Genomic DNA, 20,905 nt, shown 5'->3' with positions numbered 1-20,905 from the left:
CTGGGAGGATCCCACATGCCGCGGAGCGGCTGGGCCCGTGAGCCATGGCCGCTGAGCCTGCGCGTCTGGAGCCTGTGCTCCGCAACGGGAGAGGCCACAACAGTGAGAGGCCCGTGTACCAGAAAAAAAAAAAGAGAGAGAGAGAGAAATTGAAGGACTATCTTAATCTAAGACCATTCTTTATGTGATCAAAGACACTATGGATTTTTAAAAACTATAGTTATTGTTACTATAAATGTAAAGATTTCTTCAAAAAGATAATTGAATCAGTCTGGAGATGGATATCACACGATAACTTAAACAAGGGAAGTTTAATCTAAATAATTACTAAACTGTGATAGAAGAGTACCGATATAGATGTAAAGAGACTCTAAAGCATGCCCTAGGACTGGGGGAGAGTACCCAAGGAAGGACAGATTGAGGTGGACACCTTCCCCCACACTGAGGGTCAGAAATCATTAGAACAGTCAGGTTGCGGCTTCATTGAGTTGCCTAAACCAGAGCTGGCCCAGACAAGCAGGAAACAACCTTCCAGGATACAGGCAAGTGATGCTGGTAGGAGAGCTCACAGAGAGAGTAGGGTGCTGACGTGGGTATGAGGCTGAGAGGGCCACAGGATGGTGGTCACTGAGCCCAGACTGAGGCTGTGAGGTCACTGAGGGACTGCATAGTCTGGGCATCATGGATGTCCCCACACACGTGTGTCACTGATGGACCTTGTAGCAGAAGCAAGAAAAAGCAAAACACTGCCCAAAGGGAAGAGAAGCCTCCTTCTCCCTGCAGTATCCCTCCAGCACCCTCTACTGGCACAAACTTAACACTGTCCTTACTGTGAAGTAGATATATTTGAAGAGACCTGCCTGTCATCATAGAGGAAACACTGAAGGGTGAATTTGGAGCTGAGAACCAGTAAACTAATAACTGGTACAATGCAATTAGCTCTTTTCTCCATAAAATCATATACGGAAACTTTGAATTTCTCTACTATATGTAAAGACATTGCTCCCAGGTCTCTGCTATTTGTTCCCTATTTGCCCATAAGCTGTATATATAGTGCCTGGATTTTCCAGAAGCTCATCCAATCATAATGAACAGCTTCACTCTTGCTGTTTGAATCTAAAGTAAAATTAAATCATCTTCCTAATAACCTACATCTTATTCGAGCCACTAATATGTCCAGACCCTTGTTAATCTTGAGCCTGGAAAGTAGTGTGCCCAAGAATGAGTACTCCTCTCATCTGTCTGGGGACTCCCTGCAAGCCTGCCTGGCTCTGCTTCCTGCCCCTGAGAGAGCAGGCAAATAGGGTGGAGATTTTCCCAGATCCAGTTCTGGTTTCCAGCTGACTGTTTCCCTATCAGAAATCAAAGGAGCAATGGAGGCTCTTGTCCCACCTTTAATTCAGACCAGGATGTCTCAGGAAGGTAGTTGGAAGTTGGAAGTGTCATGCGTCCACTTCTTGCTCATCAATGTAGGTGCACATTTGGGACTGATGTTCTCTCACTGTTTCGTACTGACTTCATCATTCTTAGATGATTATTATTTTAAAGTGTTATTGCTTCTTTTCCGTGATCAGGAACACAAGGACAGCATGGTTAATGTCAGTGATGTTAAGGACAAAGCCAAATACATCACTGGAAACACTGTCCCAGGTTGAGAAATCCTTGAGCATAGCAGTGGCATTTGAATCATGGAGTAGATACCCAGTGATTGTTGAATGAATGCATGGCTTAATGAAGCAGTGGTGATGGTGATTTCTTTCCGTTTTGCTAATTGTTTTGTTGTGTTTTTTCCCCACCATCAGAGTTTGAAAGCTAAAGGGATTGCAGACTTTTCCAGGCCTTGTTGGAACAAAGTTCATATGACCTTTATTATTTATTTGCAAATATAGTTGCTTTCTGAAGCTATTTGAAACTCTTTAATCTTTGCTGTGTACAAATATAATTTTTACATGGGTTTAAAGTTGAAATTTTATTCTGTTGTATTAGTTTTTTAAGTTTAAAAAACTTTCTATTCAATTCTCTTTACTCATATGAGCAAGAAATTCTTCCTGTGTTGGGGAATATGTATGTAGATTAATACTTTTTAACATCAATTTAAATTCTCTTTATCAATTTTACCCTTTCAAATTTACCTGTGATTGTTCACTCCTGTGTCTTTTTTTTAAATTTTTATTTTATGTTGCAGTATAGTTGATTTACAATGTTGTGTTAATTTCGGATGTACAGCAAAGTGATTCAGTTATACATTTATCTATTCTTTTTCCCATTTAGGTCATAATAGAACATTGAGTGGAGCTCCCTGTGCTATACAGTAGGTTTAGGGTACCATTATAATTAGAAATGCAAAATTACTAGCTCAACAGAGATCTGGCAAGTACTACAAATACTGTATTTCTGAATGAGGCTTATATAATTTAGAGTTCTCACTATTTAATATGGAATAAATTTGCACTATTTTATAAAAACAAAGCTTCTCTTGTTCACCAAAGATGATGCAAATATCCTGCTCAGTTGGCACAGAGTTGTGTGATTTATAATACTGAATTATACTAATATATAAACCAAACAATAAAATATGCTCTGTCCTCTGGACTATTTTAATTGAACTATTATTTATATCAATAACTATTTTAATATGTACACACTATTTATCAAAATGAAACTTTTGTTATTGTTTTCCAGGTTACTGATAAGAAACCTGGATTATTTAAGCTATACTTAAATTGTAGCTTTCACATCATTCTTGCCATCTTAAAATGCATATTCATCTGTTTATTGTTTCCTCAGTTCATCTTGGTTTTATACTCTTGTCCCTTTTATGTATGTGTATATCTGAAAGTAGAAATTTCCTTTTGTAAAACCTTTCGTTAAGCTTATGAACCTGAGGTTCTTTCCTTCGTCAAATGAATGTCTGATTTTTAAATCTAAAGATATTTCTATTCATTTCCTCCAGTATACTCAGAAGAATAACCAGTATTCCACTTATTTAGAAAAACGTAAATAAAAATACTTTAAGTAGCTCAATCATGTCTGGCTGAGTGTTCTCTGAGGCTAAGAGGCTAACTTAAGACTTCTTACCTACTCCTTAGCTTTTCACTATTGTCTGTACTTAGAATGCTTTCTACATTTCCTTTTTAAAATACAAAAGCTAAAACTTCACATATTAATCTAAAAAGTGTATAATAAATTCAGTGATAATGAAAGAATGCTGTTCAGAGATAATGAAATAATGCTATCTGCTAATTGGTTAGTATATTAACGTAAGGTTGCGGTTTTTCGTATCTTCACAGTGACTAAAATGTTGCTTTCACGACTTTTTAAAAACCGCTGTTTATTTTATACTAACCGTGCTATATTCAGATCTTTTTTCCCCTTAAGAACTTTTAGATTTGGGTGAACCAGCCATACACTGTATGCAAACCTATATAAAATATAGTATGTATACAGAACAGAGTATGAAAACGTCCCATTTCTTCCTGAGAATATGCTCTATAATTAATGTTAATTCATATTTGAAATTAATATAAACAACTGGAGAGGAAAAAAAGACAATACCATTAAATCCAGCCCATGACACTCTTTTGTTTTAAAAGTTTCTTAAGTCATAGCTAGCCCTCTGTTAACTGCTATTCAGTCACAAATCCTTTGTCACCATTTTGGGTAGTATAAACAGAATCCAGAGGATCAGTTATAATACTCATTGCCATTTTATGTTCCCTTTAACTTTACTAAAGACATATTATTTACTAGACTTTAATTTAAAATTTAAAAATTTCCTTCTGCTTTTAGAACTAAAGATAAATAGAATTTAAAACCCTTTGGTATTTATATTGCAAAAATAGCAGAAGAATCCCCTTTATACAAGTGGTTACCAGTTATCTTCTCGCTAGAAAAGAGTTGTCCTTTTGCTGCTAAAATTCCAAATTTTCCCAGAGAGCTGTGTCTTTCATAGTCTCAGATCTACTAGTCCTTATCTAAACTGTATTCTAAATTGCAAGAACACTTGCAGGCTCACCTTATATTTCATTATACTGTGTAGTTTAAACATGTTATACAACATCCATTTAATACTGACATAGCTTTTAAACAATACAAAAATGAAATTGATCAGAAACAAATGGAGATTCAAGGATCGAAGTAAGAGATGGTAAGCATAATGATTAAGGATTCAAGTTGGCTTTTGGGGTTTTTTTTGGGCCAAGGCAATGACCTTTGTCTATTTATTTAGCCTTGCTTTCTCATCTGCTAAACTGGCTATACTACTACCTACTTCAGGAAGTTGTTAAAAGGATACATGAAATAATGAACTATTTAGCGTTGTGCAGGACACATGGTATAATGTTGATGTTAACTTTTAATAATAAAGAATATATTTTTCTTGCTATATTATAGTTAATTTCTTTTTCTGGACTATTAGGTAGCAATAGATAATACTGTGTTTTAAAACAACATAATATCACAAATTCACTGAAGGAAAAAATTCACTTTTTACAAGGATATGGAAGGCATTGTGCTAAATGAAATAAGTTGGACAGAGAAAGAAATACTCTACGATGTCACTTATATGTGGAATCTAAGAAATACAACAAACTAGTGTCAGCTGAAAAAAATACACAATCTAAAAGCTGAGAATTATGTTTATTTGGCAGAGTTTCTGAGGACTCAAGCCCTAGAGGCAGCCTTTCAGATATCTCTGAGGGACTGTTCCGAAGAGGTAAGGGAGGGGCCAGGGTATACATGGGTTTTTGCAACAAAGACCAGGTAGTGGGAACATAAAAATATGTTAATTAAGAAAACCAGACATCTCAAGTTAATGAATTTAGTACTTTTCTATGTACGGGAAGATATAAGAGCCTCGGCTCATTGAAATCATTCTTTTGATATGCACCTTAGCTATCTAATAAGGCCAGTATCCTGTTCTTTCCCATCCTAAGTCACCTCAGGGTGCACCTTTGAGGATGGCTGCAGTGGCTGAGGGCTTGGTAGTGGGCAGCCCATTTGTCTCCATTCTGAGTTCCCTCAGGGCTCACTGTTGGGGGGCAGCAGTAGTGGCTGTTGGCTTGGTGGCCTCAGCATCCTTTTTTTGCTGATATGGCAGGCAACATTTTTCATTCACACCAGTGAATATAACAAAAAAGAAGCCAACTCACAGATATATAGAACAAAGTAGTGGTTACCAGTGGAAGAGGGAGGGGCAGTATAGGGGTAGGGGAGTGGGAGGTACAAACTATTGGGTGTAAGATAGGCTTAAGGATGTATTGTACAACAAGGGGAATATAGCCAATGTTCTGTAATAACTGTAAGTGGAAAGTAACCCTTAAAAATTGTATAAAAAAAGAAAAAGAAGTTCTAAACCCTACTTCAAGTTCAATAAATAAGTAAATAAATAAATAAAAATAAATAACTTCCCTGGAACTTTGCTGTAGTACCCTTAATGTGGTTTCCTGCAGTGGCTTGATGTATGATACAGTAATGAGTATAGAATTAGCATTTAAAGCCAGGCCATTTTATACCCCTTCTAATTGGCTTATTTAGCCAAGTGCCAAATTGCTACAGTATAAAGATTCTGGTACATTATCTCTAAAACGGGCAGCAAGGTTCTAATGGAGTTTCTTTTCTAAGTCTTTCTATTATTTTTTCTATTATAAATCTTTAATCTATTAAATCCTGATAGCTTCGCTGGTAAAGTCAGTGTTTTGCTCATCTTTCGTATTCCTGTCAGACTTAGCACATAGCAGACATTTGGCAAACAAAATTACTCAAGAAGAGAAATCTGGAAAAATGATTTGCGACTTAATACAGTAGATTTAATTGGTTTTTTTTTTGTAAAAACACCTACAATGTAGTATTTCTGCCTTTCTTCCTTCTACTCCACTTTTAAGTGCTTCCAGTGCTTGAATAGGAGAGCTACTATTGCTCATTACCAGCATGTTATATGAGGCCCTGAGTGTTGTAATGCACACATGTTGAGCCATTTTTGTATATCCATTACCTTCCTATTTATTTATACGTTGGACTCTTTTGAAATATGCCCCAGTTTGTAGAAACCACAAAGCGTTCTTTTTAGCATACTGATTTACTAATTTTCAGATTATCATGCAATTTAAGTATCCTATATAGAAACCCTTCACATTAGCATTGTTTTCCACCCCCTTGAGATAAAGAGAAAATAAGAATGAAAATGAAACCACATATGGAAGGAAAAGAATAGTTAAAAGATTTAAATCTGCCCCAAATTGTTTTTCTTCTTGCCAAACAGTAGCAATTTGAACTGTAGCCAGATTTTGTAAAGTGCTGCCATTCTGTCTTTTCCCCCGTGGCTGCTGATGAATATTTTCAAGAGAAATAAAAATAAAACCACACACACACACAGAGACTGGGGTCCCAGGATGGGCTATATAATATGGGAGTGCAAAATGAAAATATGGAGCCCCTTGTTCAAAAACAATTAAGAATTCCAAAATGGCACCAGCAAAGCATAATGCTAAATGCAGGCCCTTGTGCACAGGTCACATGCCCATGAGGCTGGCCCTGTAAGGTTCCCTATTTCTGAGAGGTGGTCTTCCTGTTGGCACTTTGCTTAGCAGCTCTTCAGGGTAATTACCTTCATTGTATCTCTTGAGAGCACTGAAACTTGAATATCAGAGAGAGTAAAGAGATGTGAACTCTCCATCATGACCGTGCAGTGTGATTACTGGTCATTGTAAGATGGTCAGCAAGGCCATGGCATTAAGAATATGACATAATTCATCCCATGAGTAAGAGCTGAGCCCTTTGAGCTTATGGAAAGCAACAGGGGAGAATAAGCATTTATTTGGTGTCTTCTTTGGATAGGAACCATATCAGACTTTTTTTTATATACATTATCCTGATTAGTCATGCAAACCATGTAAAGTAATCTTTATTACCCCATTTTCTACATGTGTAAACTAAACCTCAAGGATATAAAACAACTTGCTCACAGACACGCCAGTGTGGTGATTGCCTACATATCTTCATACCAAGCCCATGTGCTTTGCATGCTGTCCACTGTCTGTCCTTAGGAGCTGATAGCCACAATAAAAGTGCAGCCGTGAAAAGCAAAGAGCAGGACTGCAAGAAGGGGGAGAAGTTTAGCCTGGCAGTTTCTGTGGGGTGACGAAGCTGAGCCCAGCAAAGACTGAGGCCATGGACCATGTACAGAATGCAGCGAATAAAGAGTCCTGACCAGAAGGAGGGGACTCTCTCCCTTACAGTAGAGTAATGCAGTGGTCAAAGAACAAATGTAACATGTTGGAGATGAATACAAGGTGACACCTTGAGTGCTGCAAAATTGTAGCTCCTCCTACAGTAAAGGCAAGAAAACAAAAACAAAATAAAACAACTTCCAATGTTGGACAACCAGGCTTCAGTAAGTAAATGAGAGTCTGTGAAGCATCCAAGGGCCAGAACATTTTAGAACAGTATATTCCAAGCTTCATTCACTTATGTTCTACTTTCTTCATGATTTTACCATGTCTCAGTCTTAACCATACTATTATGGATGTAACATACATTAAATCTATTATTCTCTATCAGCATGAATAGATTTATACTAACTAAAGCACTAGCTTTCTGTCCTCAATCAAGCGAGTCTACTAATTGTTAAAGCTCATTTGCTCTTCAGTTTATTCAACTCATATTAATTGCCTTAATATGTTCTAGGATCTGTCTACCAGGGGTAGGGGAGGAAGAGAAGTCAGAGATGAGTAGGACATGGTCCCTGCCTTAGAGAGCTTCAGAATGAAGTTATCATACAATTTCAGACTGTTCATAGAACATTGAGAAAGCAGGATTGAGGGAGTGCCAAACTTTGCCTGGAGGTAAGGGGGAGCTTGGAAAGGTAACCTTGAGCAGGAGAGTCTAGACAAATGAGTGGGAGGAGTTCACCGAGCAGATTTGGAAGATTCATCTTCCCTGGATTTTGGCTGGATTGTTTTCTAAACTTTTCTGATCATGAAGTAAAAACCATCAAGGTTTTTGAACTTATTGAATTCACTTCCATCTAACGGTTGGCATCAAGAAGTTTTCAGATTACTAAGATTGTTTAGAAATAATCGTTTTATTTTAGGTCTGATGAATCAAATAATAGAAACAAAACATAACCATAACTTTCTTGAATATTTTGATATGTAGTTCTTATATCCATAATTTAGAATATAGGTGTGCTTTATGTGTGGGTATTTCTTAACCTGAATACCTTTTTCATACAGACTTCATAGAATAAAATGCAAACTACTTTCTTCTACTGTTTTTTATTTTTCCTTGTAAAAAATGTTATAATAAAAAGTGATTTATATGTTACTTACAACATGTATTTACCAAATTTTTTTTGCTTTTTGTTTTTTTGCTTTCAGTGTAAAACTCTTTCTGGAGTCTGTGACCACATCATATCCCTGTCATCAGATCCTCTAGTTTCGCAGTCTGCCCACCTTGAAGTGATTCAGCTGGCAAACATCAAACCAAGTGAAGGGCTGGTAAGAGATACCATGTTTATCAAAGCCACCACCCATCAACAGACAGCTAATGGTATGGGCAGAGCAGTCCCCAAACATGAGAATCCATGAATTTTAACAAACTTTGAATGGTTTGGGGGTTTTTTTCCCTAGAGGAATTGAGGTAGTGGGAGTCAGTCATGATAAGAAGTTTTATAAAGGTAAATGAAAATGAAAGAGAATTTAAAATGGTGATTTCTGAATTATCCTGTTTACTTTGCTAAATAAATTAGCTTTAGTTACATTTTCACCCCCTACTAAAGTTCCTTAGGTTTAAAGGAAGTTTAAGTTATGAGTTTTATAATAAGAACCACCTGCCCATGAAAATGAGTGTTTTGTTTATTTTGCTTTTGTTTGTTCCAGTTTTAATAGGTCTCTCTTCCCTTAGGTTGTGTAAGCTAAACAAACCTGATATTCTTTATAATTCTACTCTTTCTTTTAAGGGTGAGTAAGCAGGTGGATATTGCTAAAACTAGGCTAACATCTATGAGATGTATTTTTTATTATGTCATAATAAAGATAATCATCTTCTATATTTTGTTCACCTGATTAAAAATTGTATTGGTTCTAAATTTAACCCAAGGGAGAGCTTTTCCTTTAATGAGCCTCTAGAAAGAAAGCATATAATATTAATATTAATGAGGGAGAGACAAAAAACAAGAAACTGGCTGTAGAATATCTTACCTACTACACAACTATTACATGTTAGTTTGTTGCTATAGCGTTTCTACTTTCTCCCTAGAGGTGAATTTTCCAAGGATACTATTAATGATGTTTTAGAAAGTAGGAATCTTGAAAACTAGTGTTAACAACTTAATTCAGATAATATATTCTTAAAGATCTCTATGCAGGTTTAACTTTTTATGTGGCCTTTCTTCTTCAGCCTTATATGTGTGTGTGTGTGTGCGTGTGTGCGTACGCGTGTGTGTGTGTGTGTGTGTGTGTGCGTGTGTGTATAACTGTTTCCGAGGGCAAAGCCTTTGTTGGTCACCAGTGAGTTTTTGGTTTGAAGCCCTCTATTCTATAGAGTGACTTTTCTCCTGTTACTTAACAAATTACTTTTGGGTAACTGTAGCTCCTTGTCTTTTTGTGGCTTTTATCTGTATTTTCCTGGAAAGATGGAACTCAGCATCTCAGACATAGACAAAGTATGTCATCATTGTAACCTATAAGTGTTATATCTATGTTATATCTTTGATTAGTTTAAAATTTTTATTTTAATGTTTATAAACTTATTTGAAGTAATATTTATGATTTAAATTCTTACTATTCTTTTTGGTCACATTTACAACGTCCAGTTTTATTTAAAGCATCTTTCCACCCATAGTATTAAAGATTTTCCTTTCAATATCTACCCTTGCAGTAGTTCTGAAGGAAAGAAATCTCTCTAAGCATGATTTGCAGAGTGGGAAATTATGAACTAATTAGATTAGGAGATAGAAAACCTGGATACAAATCACTTACATAAAATAGAGCTGTGAGTGTGATCTGGGGCAGGTGAGGGAGTAAATTTAACTTCCTTGGCCTTGATATTTCCATCTGTAGAATGTTGGGGGTAGGAAGGGATGGACTAGATCCTCTTTAAAGCTCCCTCTAGCTCTGTGAGTTTGCAGTTCTGAGGATGGTATTGTTCTAAGAAAAGAGCCTGTTTTTTTCCCTCTAATGACCACTGAAATAATGGGGGGAAAATAACCATGTGAAGTGAGTCAACACATTGCTCATTAATGGACTAGATGAAAGCTTGATTTTCATTTTCAGTGAAGGTATAGCCCTGGACAGATCTTTCATTTTTTAAATTTCAAGTACATAGAGCTGGGTCTGCTCTTTGAAATAGTCATGAACTTAAAATGCTAAGCACCTGATTCAGTTAGTCTGGCAGACAGCTGGTAGAGAAAAGAGAACAAGTGAGTGCCTACCATTTTCCGGGTATCATCCTCACAACTCTATAGAGTAGGTATCCTTACCTACTCACAGGTCCTTACCAGTTTGCCGTGTATGACATAGAGGTAATATACAGTAGAGGCAGGGTTTAAATCCAGGTAAATCTAAATGAGGTACAACTTAACAAAGTTTATTCCATTATCCCACATTTAAACTTGGGATTGCTAAAGGGAGGTATGAGACGTTTAGGAGGATGACTTTAAAACTAGAACTACTTAGAGAAATCCATTTTAAAGGACAATCAGCAACACTTCATTGGGAAAATAATTCCAAGGGAGGAAAAGAAAAGGCTAACATGTTGAATATTAATAAAAAGAGTTAAGTGTAAAACCATTTCTTGTGATTCATGTTAAAGGGGAGATGACTAAATGGAAATTTTATACGAGTTACTCAAGGCATCGTTTTAAAAATCAGCCACCTTTAAGTAAGTTTAGTCCGTCACATTTGAAATAGATTTGAGGATTTTGGTAGCATTTAGCATGTGCTTAGCCATAGGAAGTGTTTAAATGAAGGAAAGAAATAGAAAGATGTGGGAGAATACCAAGCTTTAATGAAGTTTAATCAGCTTAAAACATCTGCAGACAGTCTTCTGGCTCTTTCAAAACAGAACATCTCACATAGGTAAAAGGTAACTGCTTTGTTCTTGCACTGATAAACTGGATAGATTGTTCATCAGCTTTCTACCTAATTAGTCAAATCTCGTAGAATGTCTTAGTTTTGACAGTCCTGAGCATTATAAGGAATGGTGGGAAATGTTCTTAGTAATGGTTAAAATATATCAAACTAGCTTCTAAAATGCTTTTAAACAACAATAATTAGCAGAAAGTTAAAGGAAGGAAAATGAGAGCTATTGGAACATATCAAAACTAGATCAGAGCCAAGAGAGGTTGAATAGAGAGGAAAGGGCTTGGGGAGCATCCTTGGGGAAGCCTCTTTGCCTCAGAGAGTTCTTTTGCTGTTTAGGCACTTGGACTATCTCCAAATATGCCTTCTTCCATTGCCTTGACTGTGAGGTGGCTTTGGCTCCCGTTGGTTAACCGACATTTGGAGACGGTGAAGCAAATGTCATTTTGGCAAGCTGAACAGAAGAGAGGGAGCTGTTGGAGTCAGCTCCAGAATTAATTAATTGGTTTAAAAAAATGCAAGAAGGAAGAATGAAGATTTTGATGAAATGGAAGACCAGATTTATCTCAGTTCCAGAAAAAGAGCCATTTGAATTACATGTCCTCCTGCTGTTTGACCCTTTCTCAGAGGTGACCAAGTGATCAGATGTATTTCTGTGGACTCTTCATTATTCAGAAGATGATTAGTTTGAAACTGATCCAAGCAACTTGTTTCTTCTCTTACTTTCTTTTGGTTCCTGACTTTTGGCCATTTTTCTCATTAGTGCTACCAGAGGGAGATAAAAAAGCTGAAGAAGTCAGTCTTGATTATTAAAAGCAGTTACAACTAATGGTTTATTGAGGTTAGAAATGAAAATACTGCGTAAAACAAAATATCTTCAGTCTTTGTGGCATTTTAAAGATGTGCTTTATTTCTATTTTATTGCTCATAGCTATGAAGTTGCTAGAACTGAACTCTATACATAGCTCTATCCTTCTTTACTTAAGCATTTAAAAAATATTTTTGTTTATCTGAAAAAAATTAGCTTTAGTATAAATTACATAACATTTAATTATATATAAATAATGATGAAATCCTCTTCCTATAACTAATAGATACTTGCTTTATCTTACAATTGCCATTTTAAAAGTTCCTGGTATGTGCAGTAATTACATAGGAATTTTATTTCATTAGTCATAACTAGATTATCTTCATGAGTTCTTATGATCCCAATGAATATAATGACTTTTCTAAACATTTATCTTAGGAGACTAGACTTTCTCTATGACCCAATCATTTAAGAAATTATATAGAGCTCTTGTCCAACACCTTAATTCATAATCAGTAATGCACAGTGTTGAAAGAAGTGTGGAGAATAATATAATAAGCTTTTGCTTATAATTGTCAGAAGAGATGGGTGATTTAAATAAATTTGTAAAATATCAAACCCAGTTACTCTTTATAACCGCTTTGCACGTAGTATACGTGTGCTAGAGAGGTCTTAGTCTTTTTAGAATAGATGTTAAACAGTGAATGTTTGACTCAATATCTAGTTTCCAAATATTATGTTCTAATAAGAAAAGTGAAGGTGTACAACGCTCTTGTTAATAAATCTGTAAATTAGGAGCCTCATGGTAGAGAGTGTGGTTAGGAGTCAGATTGCCTGGGCTTGAAACCTGGCTTCACCTCCTTTGGCAGACTCCTCAGTTTCCTTATTTCTGAAACAGAGATAATGACAGTTTGTACCACACAGGCTATTGTGAAATAAATGTCAAACACTTAAAACAGTCCTTAGCACAATAGAATTCACAGATAAATTAACATCTTTTAAATTACATTCATTTTGTTTCACATCAGAGATCCAGGCTTAGCCATTTTTCTAATTGGTACCAACATCTTAGACATATGACATTACTAAAATGACTTTTCAGAATTAAAACCTACTCAATGACTTCTTAATAGTTCCATGCCATGAACTTACTGATTCTTGTTTTTATTTGTTACTTATTTTCAGTGAAAACACATGTATATTCAGGTATAGAAATATATAATTGACATAAAGTTATAGGAAATTAACATAGTAATTGTCTACTTCATATAATTGTTAAAACATATGCTTTTTCTGAAATGATTGTTGTTAGTTATTAAGTGCCTTATGTTTCAGACTTCAACTTTATTAAAATTAGTACTTTTTAATTTTTGAAGTCAATATTTTGAGATGCAAAGCACTTTTGACGTAAAACTCAGTTAATTTTTACCCGAAGAGAATTTAAAGTAACAGAATCGTCCTTAGACAGGAAAAAAGTCCATTCACAGAATCATCCATTTTTTTTCTGATTTACTTAAGTGAAAATATTTCAATATTTAAAATGTGAATACTTTCTTGTGATATTTTTTCTTTTAAGGTTCTGTCACTATGCATAATTTAAAGCTTTCATTTGCTCTTAAAGCTTGCACAATTTGAAGGTTTCTGGATAATCTTTAAACTTTAATGAAGCTTTCTCTAAAATCGCTTTATTTAAATGGAAATGGACTCTCACCTTCTTTGTTGGGAGGAGGGGTTGCCACACATTACCCCCGAATTATTTTTTTTAATTTTTATTTAGAATTAAAAAAAATTTTGTGGGGGCCACACTGTGAGGCTTGTAGGATCTTAGTTCCCCGACCAGGGATCAAGCCCGGGCCCTCAGCAGTGAGCACAGAGCCCTAACCACTGGACCGCCAGGGAATTCCACCTCTTAATGATTGATATAGAGATGATTGGATGTAATTATTAAAACTTCATCAATAAGAAATTAAGGCAGAAAATGTAGGATACCACAAAAGAGGGACGGAAAAAAATTTTTACATAAACAATATTTTATCATTCTTCTGTCTCCAGTAGTTCTGTAGTGGCTCTGGAGAAACCTACTTTTTATTTTGTAATATGAATCAAGTATAATAAGCTAATAACATCCCAATATTTGAATTTCCCATTGTAACTTTTATTTTGCCACAGAACATGTAGTATGGATTTTGAGGGGAGTGAGGTGTGTTCTTCCTTCAGGATATTGAATTACCATGCTGCATTTTGTAAGTTTCATAGGCAGTTAATTCACTTTTCAAGAAATCATTTGATTATGCTGAGTACAGGCTTCTTCAGGCAAACTTTAGAAGCCAGAACATTCAAAGAGGAATTTCTTACCAGTTTAAAGACAGTCTTATTGGATCATGGATTCATCCCTGGGGCAATGGCAATTCTAATTTGATAGGGCTTTTTTTTTTTTTTTTTTGTAAATGAGGTTATAATATACTTGAAAATATTTCAGTTGCTTCACTTATTTTTCTATGCTGTCTTTTTCTTAGGGTATGTATATTAAATCAACATATGATGGCCTCCATGTAATTACTGGAACTACAGAAAATGTAAGTATTCTAACATTTCATATTTTGGTGTGTGTTTTTCCTTTTATTGTTAAACAACTTATGTAACTCACATAATTGAGGTTGACTTCTGAGGACATGACAGATTAGGGTATAAAATTAAAAAGACATATTTAGTTAGTAAGTGCTTTTTTGGGAGAATTTCAGTCATTTTAGTTAGTTTAGAATAGCTGTTTACCTGAAGTAAATCGGATGTTTTTTGTTCACAGCCAGAGATTTGTCTTTGTTAAGTATTTTCTGATTCGTGACAAGTTATTGTGACATCTAAAAGAATCCACTTCCATCTGTCACACAGTTTAGTTTTATTAGGAAACTCACCTCATGTAAGAAAGAAACATCAGATAAGTCAGGCTTTCTGAATACTTGAAGTATAATTGAACTTAATTCAGTGGAGGGGCAGCATGGTATAGATCAGTGTGTTTTCACAGTGAGGTCCGTCCCTGGACCAGAAGCATCAGCTTCCCTTGGGAATGCCCCACCCCAAACCCACTGAATTAGCTCTGGAGACCAGCCTGTTTCTTAATAAGAGATTCTGTTTTAACAGGTGGTTCTGAGACATGCTCCAGTTTGAGAACCACTGCAAGCAGTGGGTCAGAGTCCCTAGGCCTAGGCCCTACACCCAATTTTGCATTTTAATGGCAGTGTAATATTTGGCAAGTCATTTACCCTATCATTGCTTTAATTTCCTCAACTGTAAATTGGAAATAATATATCAAATAATATATCATCTGCACTACATACCTCACTAGGTTGTTGTGAAAATCAAATAAGCTAATAAATATGAAATACTATGCTATAAAGAAAGAGCTACAGAAATGTGAAGTGATTGTGTTGGACATTAACACGATCAGTGTAATAGATTTGAATTGCATAGTAAGTCATTTTTTCTGCATTTGGTTGTCCCAGATTTCCATCCCACTCTCTTAAGCAGGTTCTGAGCTTTGAAATTTTTTCTTTTAGAAATTCTGACAAGTTGCATGTTTATACCATGTTCCTTCAAAGAAGGCTGAGGTGGAATTAGTTAATCTCAAGTTATTATTGTTCTCAACATTTTACCAGCATTTTCTTTTAAAAAAGACAACATTCTTTTCACCTGATTCACCTATTACTTTAATCATTTATTGATTTTTTTCCCCCTCCACTTCACTTAGTTTCTTGTGAATGGTGAAACATAATATACATTGCAGTTGGATTGTTTTACTGGCTTCACATTGATATTAAATAAGAGAGTTATATGGGATCCAGAATATCAGTTATATGCATATTGTCAACTATTTAAAATTTTTAAATGCAGTGAGATGCTGCATAAACTATGCTCTTGTCGCTGATTGATCATTCTCATTGGTGTGTACATTCCCCTGATACTTTGTTTATTCATTTGTTCATTTAACAAACCTCTGCCTCATGTCTGCTGTGTTCCAGGCTTAGGACTAGGTATTGAAACAATTTTTAAGTTAAAGTAGCTTGCTGCCCCTAAGGAGTAAAAGTAGGGGTTTATCTGTGTAAACAGGTAGTGAAATTTGCATAGATAGACAAAGGAAAAAATAGTAAATATTGCCAAGTGAAATCAGGGAAGGAATCACAGAAATGGTCATTTTGAACTAACTGTATCTTGAAGAATTGATAGGAACATATCTCTGTATGTTGTATGGAGTCTGTAAAAAAAACTTGAGCGCTATATGCATTGCTTATATTACTCAGTAATATTTGATAAATGGATGAGTGACCAAAGAAAGATTAATTCTATGAGTAGTTCAGATATAAACCATATATTAAGAGTTATCATTTAATTCTTCTTTCTTGAAAATATTTTATTATTTTTGGTACCCTCAGTCATTTATCATTAGATCTGTGTTGAGTCTTAGTAAAGCTGCTCACTAAGTGGGTAAGTTATTTTGCTTTGCTGTGCCCTAGTTTCTTAGTTTTCTCCTATGTAAAATGAGGGGTTTGAATAAAATAGCTCTTTTAACACTGAAAGTCTATAGTTTGTATGAATTACTTCCTTTTTTACTCATCTGTGCAAAAAGTTGTTTCAGTTTCTTTGAATTTTATGTACCAACTATCATTTTCTTTTACATCATGACTTAGAGCCATTAGCTTGATTTTTTTTCATACTGTCCTTTTAAAAGATCAATTGTGAGCCAAAAGCACAGGAACTGACTCTATAGTTACAGCTCGGTTTAGGAACTTTTCAGAAATGTTACATGGTACTTGTTTGATTTGGTAGTTGCTGTAAAATAAATACTTGTTTTTTCTTGTTATGACACTATTCTTAGAGTTGGGTTCACATCCTGGATGAACTACCCTCTTAATTGTATGCTTGTGTTATTACTTCAGTAACTGGAATTCCCTGAGATACCATCTAATCTCGGTTTCCAGCCTCTAGCAAATAATTTTATTGGGAATTTTTTAATTCGTTAACTTGATTGTTTTAAGACTTATTTATTTTGGAAATAATTGGAAATTGGAAATGAATAAAAACTAAAGGAACTGGAAATCACTTTTAAAGAAAATCCTATTCCAGTGTCTCAAAAGTAGCATTTTACTATGCAGATTGCATCACCATATCATTCTTCTTTACCTTTCAGTAGATACGAATGAGTAATATTACAGTATTTATAGTTGTGTTTGATAACTTAACACACATATGAATACACGAATATATTTTTTCATAAAAACACATTTTCTGTATATTCAAAAGTCCATATGCATATTATCATTAAAACGTCTAATAATATGCATAATCAATAATCGATAGTCACTAGAGGGAAAATAAAGAATAGAATTTTAAATTCATTATCCATACCTACAATATTATAAAATTTCTGTCTTAAATCTCATTTTAGTTTCCTAAAGACTTCATAAAACTTGTCAACATTAGCTTACCAAAGTTGTTTTTTGCTTGTTTTTGTTTTTAATGTCTTTGGGGAGTAAAGGAAAAAAATGATAAAATTGTTACATCCTGTAGAAATGCTGGCATTTTAGTTTATTTAATGTGATTTTATTTGCCTATACGTTACAGTGTATGAAACATAAGAAATAGGGTTCTCTTGTAGTTAGATACTTAGAGAGAGAATATTATATAATATAACTTTTAACTAGTGGCAATCCATCTTTTAATTTGCTTTTCTCATTTATTCAGGATTGATGGTATTAATGATGAAATAAATTAGCAATTTCATCATTAGTTGACAAAGCTTTGATGCTGATCATAAGCATGTACTTGAAAATACTTGTTTGCTGATGTTAATGTGAATTATTTGTATTAAATGAAAAAGATCAATGTTTAAAAGATAATGTTTTAACATATATATTTTTGAACCAGTTGCCCAATAGAGCCTGAGAGAGTTGTCTGTTTAAAGTGTGCAGTTATCATTTTCCCTTAATGCTGTCAGAAACATACTGGTCTTTTACAACATAAATACCTATATATTGTTTTACATTCCTGCTTTCTGTCATTAGTTATACATAGAATACAAATAGTATATCAAATATTAGTAACCATTTTTGCTAGTTTATTTTCTTGAAGATTATAATTAACTCTTGATCTAATTTAAAAGGGTGAACTTACTGTAGTGTTTCCATAGAGGAGAAATGACTGATAAAATTTATGCTCTTTATCATTTCCTTTATGTTAAATTTAGTCACCTGCAGATCGGTGCAAGAAAATCCATGCTGGTGATGAAGTGATTCAAGTTAATCATCAGACTGTGGTATGTATAATTACCTTACAAGTCAGTGGGAGACACTAATATAAAGATTGCCTAAAGCTTTGAAAGAATACCAGTGGAATGAAAGGCCTGTTTGTGTACAAAATAATTGAATAGCCTTTTTAAAAATAACTGACTATTTTTCTTAATTATCTGAAGAAATGTAAGGCATAGTTTTAAACGAACATGAGGAAATATTGGTGGTGGCTGAGTTTAGATGTACATTTCTATATGGACAGGTGCAGGATAATATAACCCTATGAACTGGGGTGATCATTTTGGAATAGAAATTAAAGTGACAGTGCATACAAATTCAACCTTTTCTTGATACAACTTTTAAGTTTCATTTTATAAATTATCAAATTACCTAGTAGATATGTTTTGTAACAGCATACATTCATTCATCTACTTTAACATTGATTTGTTCATTAAAGTGTCTGGCAGATTGGTTTATTTTAATGTCAGTTTTTAAATTTTAAATTGGAATAGCTGAATTGGCTTTTCATTTCCCAAAAGAGGACTATAGTTTAAGTTTTAAAACTATTGGCACTTAACTAAATAAGTTCATAAAATTTTTTTGCTCTATGAACCTCACAACTCCCTTTCTAGCTAAGAATGACAATGGCATTCTGTGCCTATGGTAGATTTTCAAGGGCAATTTTTCTTAATCTTAGATTGAGAAAATGAACATCATCTGATTTTCACTTTGGACTATTTTCTGTCTCAGTTGATCTATCTCTGCCAAAATAAAGTATAAAGTTTTTTTTAAAATGAAGTTAAAATTTAAATAATCTGATTATTGATTAATAATCCTCATTTTAAAAGAAAGTGTTTTTTTTTTCCTGGTAAATATTCTGCTTATGGCTCACTAACTCTTCAGAGTGAGTAATTATTTCCTGTTGTACCTTTAAACTAAATTTGGTTTTGCATGTTCTAGTCCTAGAAGAAAGGCTGTATTTTGGGGGTAAGAAGACTCATGTGAAAAGTCTGATCTTTCTTGGTGATTCTGATATTAAGGCAGATGCTATTTCAATTTTGGTTTTGAATAAACTGAGAAGTTTGTCATATTTTGGAGAGGCTCCTGAACACTGATAATTAAAGTTCTGATGTTTCTTCAATGAGTTCATTATCTAAGTGAATAAAAGTTAATGAAAGTTTGGAAAATTAAATGTGTGGGTGTAAAGTTAATACTAATTATTGTTAGTTAATACTAATTAATGGAGACTATTGGTAATCGACAGAGCCTGTCTACACTATGACAATTTTGATGATAAGTTCTCATTACTAGAAACTATACAAAGCGATTGTCTTGAGTAAAGTTTCTTGTCCCCTAGGATGAGGATTTTGGGCAGTGGGATAAAGCAGCTGCTTCTTCTAATGTTCATGCTGCCTCCATTTCTACAATGTGACCTTAACAAATATGACATCTGTTGGATAGTTGGGCCTATTTCCAGTTGGTCAATTCTAAGAGGATAGAGATTAGTCTCTAATGAAAAATTGTTAAAATGATACTCTTTGTGGAGCAAAGATTCTCATGTCTATTGTATATGAAAGTCTTTAAAAGACTTCAAGTGAACTAATAAAATCTCTATGGATTGGTGATATTTATATACTGTGAGAATGTGTCAACACATCTTTGCATCACAGGAATATTCTAAAATATTAAAAACTACACAGAATGATGGTTGGGAGAACTTGCTTTCAGTTTTTGCTCTGAAACTGACTTACGGTTTTAAGTGAGTCATGGTAACTATTTAACTTTACCTTTTTAATGATAATAAACATAGCCAGCACTTACTGTGTTCTTACAGTGTGCCAAGCATCGTGTTAAGTAGTTTACATATTTTATGTCATTTACTCCTCACAATAATCCTATGAAGAAGGTGTAAGTGGAGATTGAATGAGCTCAAAGCTCACTGACTACAAGGCCCATGCTCTTACTTCAGTTTTATTATACTCCCTCCCCAAAGTCAAATTATAAAATTATCAAACAAAAGGGGAGGAATTCTAATAATCCTGTAAGTAAACCCCAGGATTCAGGGAGAGATTACATGGAGCCAAGGGTAGAGAAGAAGAGAGGAAGTGAGAATTTACGTAACTGGGGTAGGTTCAGCTGAACTGAAATTAGAAGTGGGGTTGAAATTTCACTTGACTGCCACTTCTTCACTCACTCCTTTCCTTCAGATAGACAAGATATGTAAAACACAATGCCAGGCACACATTAGGAGTTCAACAGAAACTAACTTTCCAACCTCCCTTCCTCCCTTTTACCTACTACAACAGTTGGGCCAATTGGAGCCCAGTTCCTTGACAGACTGCTACTACGACCTACAAATTGATTTTGGATGATAATAGAGACATTCTCTGTCAGGAAATTATGTTGAATTCCATGAAAGTAGCCTTCCTTAATAATGTGATCAATTACCAGATTGTCTTCTTTGTGTTCAAGTAGAGGCATAGTTGTGCAAGAATGGTACCTTTCGTTAAATGCACCCTACTCTGTCCTCTTTTTCTTGCTATTGCCTGCATTGTGGTCTGTGCAGTGCTTTTAACTTCTTACCAGACAATATACAGAGGTGGAGAAATGGACATTATCTGAGTTTTATTACTACAAAAGGTTTGCTAAGTTGTTAAATTAGCTGAAACAAGTATAAGTTATTTGCAGTCTGCAATTACCCCTTCTGTCCCTGCGTTCATAACCAGGGACATTAGGGG

General features: G+C 34.7%; 1 protein-coding gene across 6 annotated transcripts in view; it reads left to right on the top strand.

Annotated features, from left to right (window-relative positions):
- CNKSR2 (connector enhancer of kinase suppressor of Ras 2) overlaps positions 1 to 20,905 on the top strand; it is a 257,886-nt gene that overhangs the window by 104,710 nt on the left and 132,271 nt on the right. For all 6 annotated transcript variants that reach the window (XM_030843703.2, XM_070044647.1, XM_030843702.2 and 3 more), the window contains exons 6-8: positions 8,376 to 8,495; positions 14,403 to 14,462; positions 18,125 to 18,193. In XM_030843703.2, coding sequence (XP_030699563.1) covers positions 8,376 to 8,495; positions 14,403 to 14,462; positions 18,125 to 18,193 — 249 coding nt within the window. The remainder of the gene's footprint in view (positions 1 to 8,375; positions 8,496 to 14,402; positions 14,463 to 18,124; positions 18,194 to 20,905) is intronic.

The sequence above is a fragment of the Globicephala melas genome, chromosome X (assembly GCF_963455315.2).
Source record: "Globicephala melas chromosome X, mGloMel1.2, whole genome shotgun sequence".
Lineage (NCBI taxonomy): Eukaryota > Metazoa > Chordata > Mammalia > Artiodactyla > Delphinidae > Globicephala > Globicephala melas.
The sequence above is the reverse complement of the archived record's forward strand: the minus strand, read 5'-3'. Positions and strand labels throughout refer to the sequence as shown.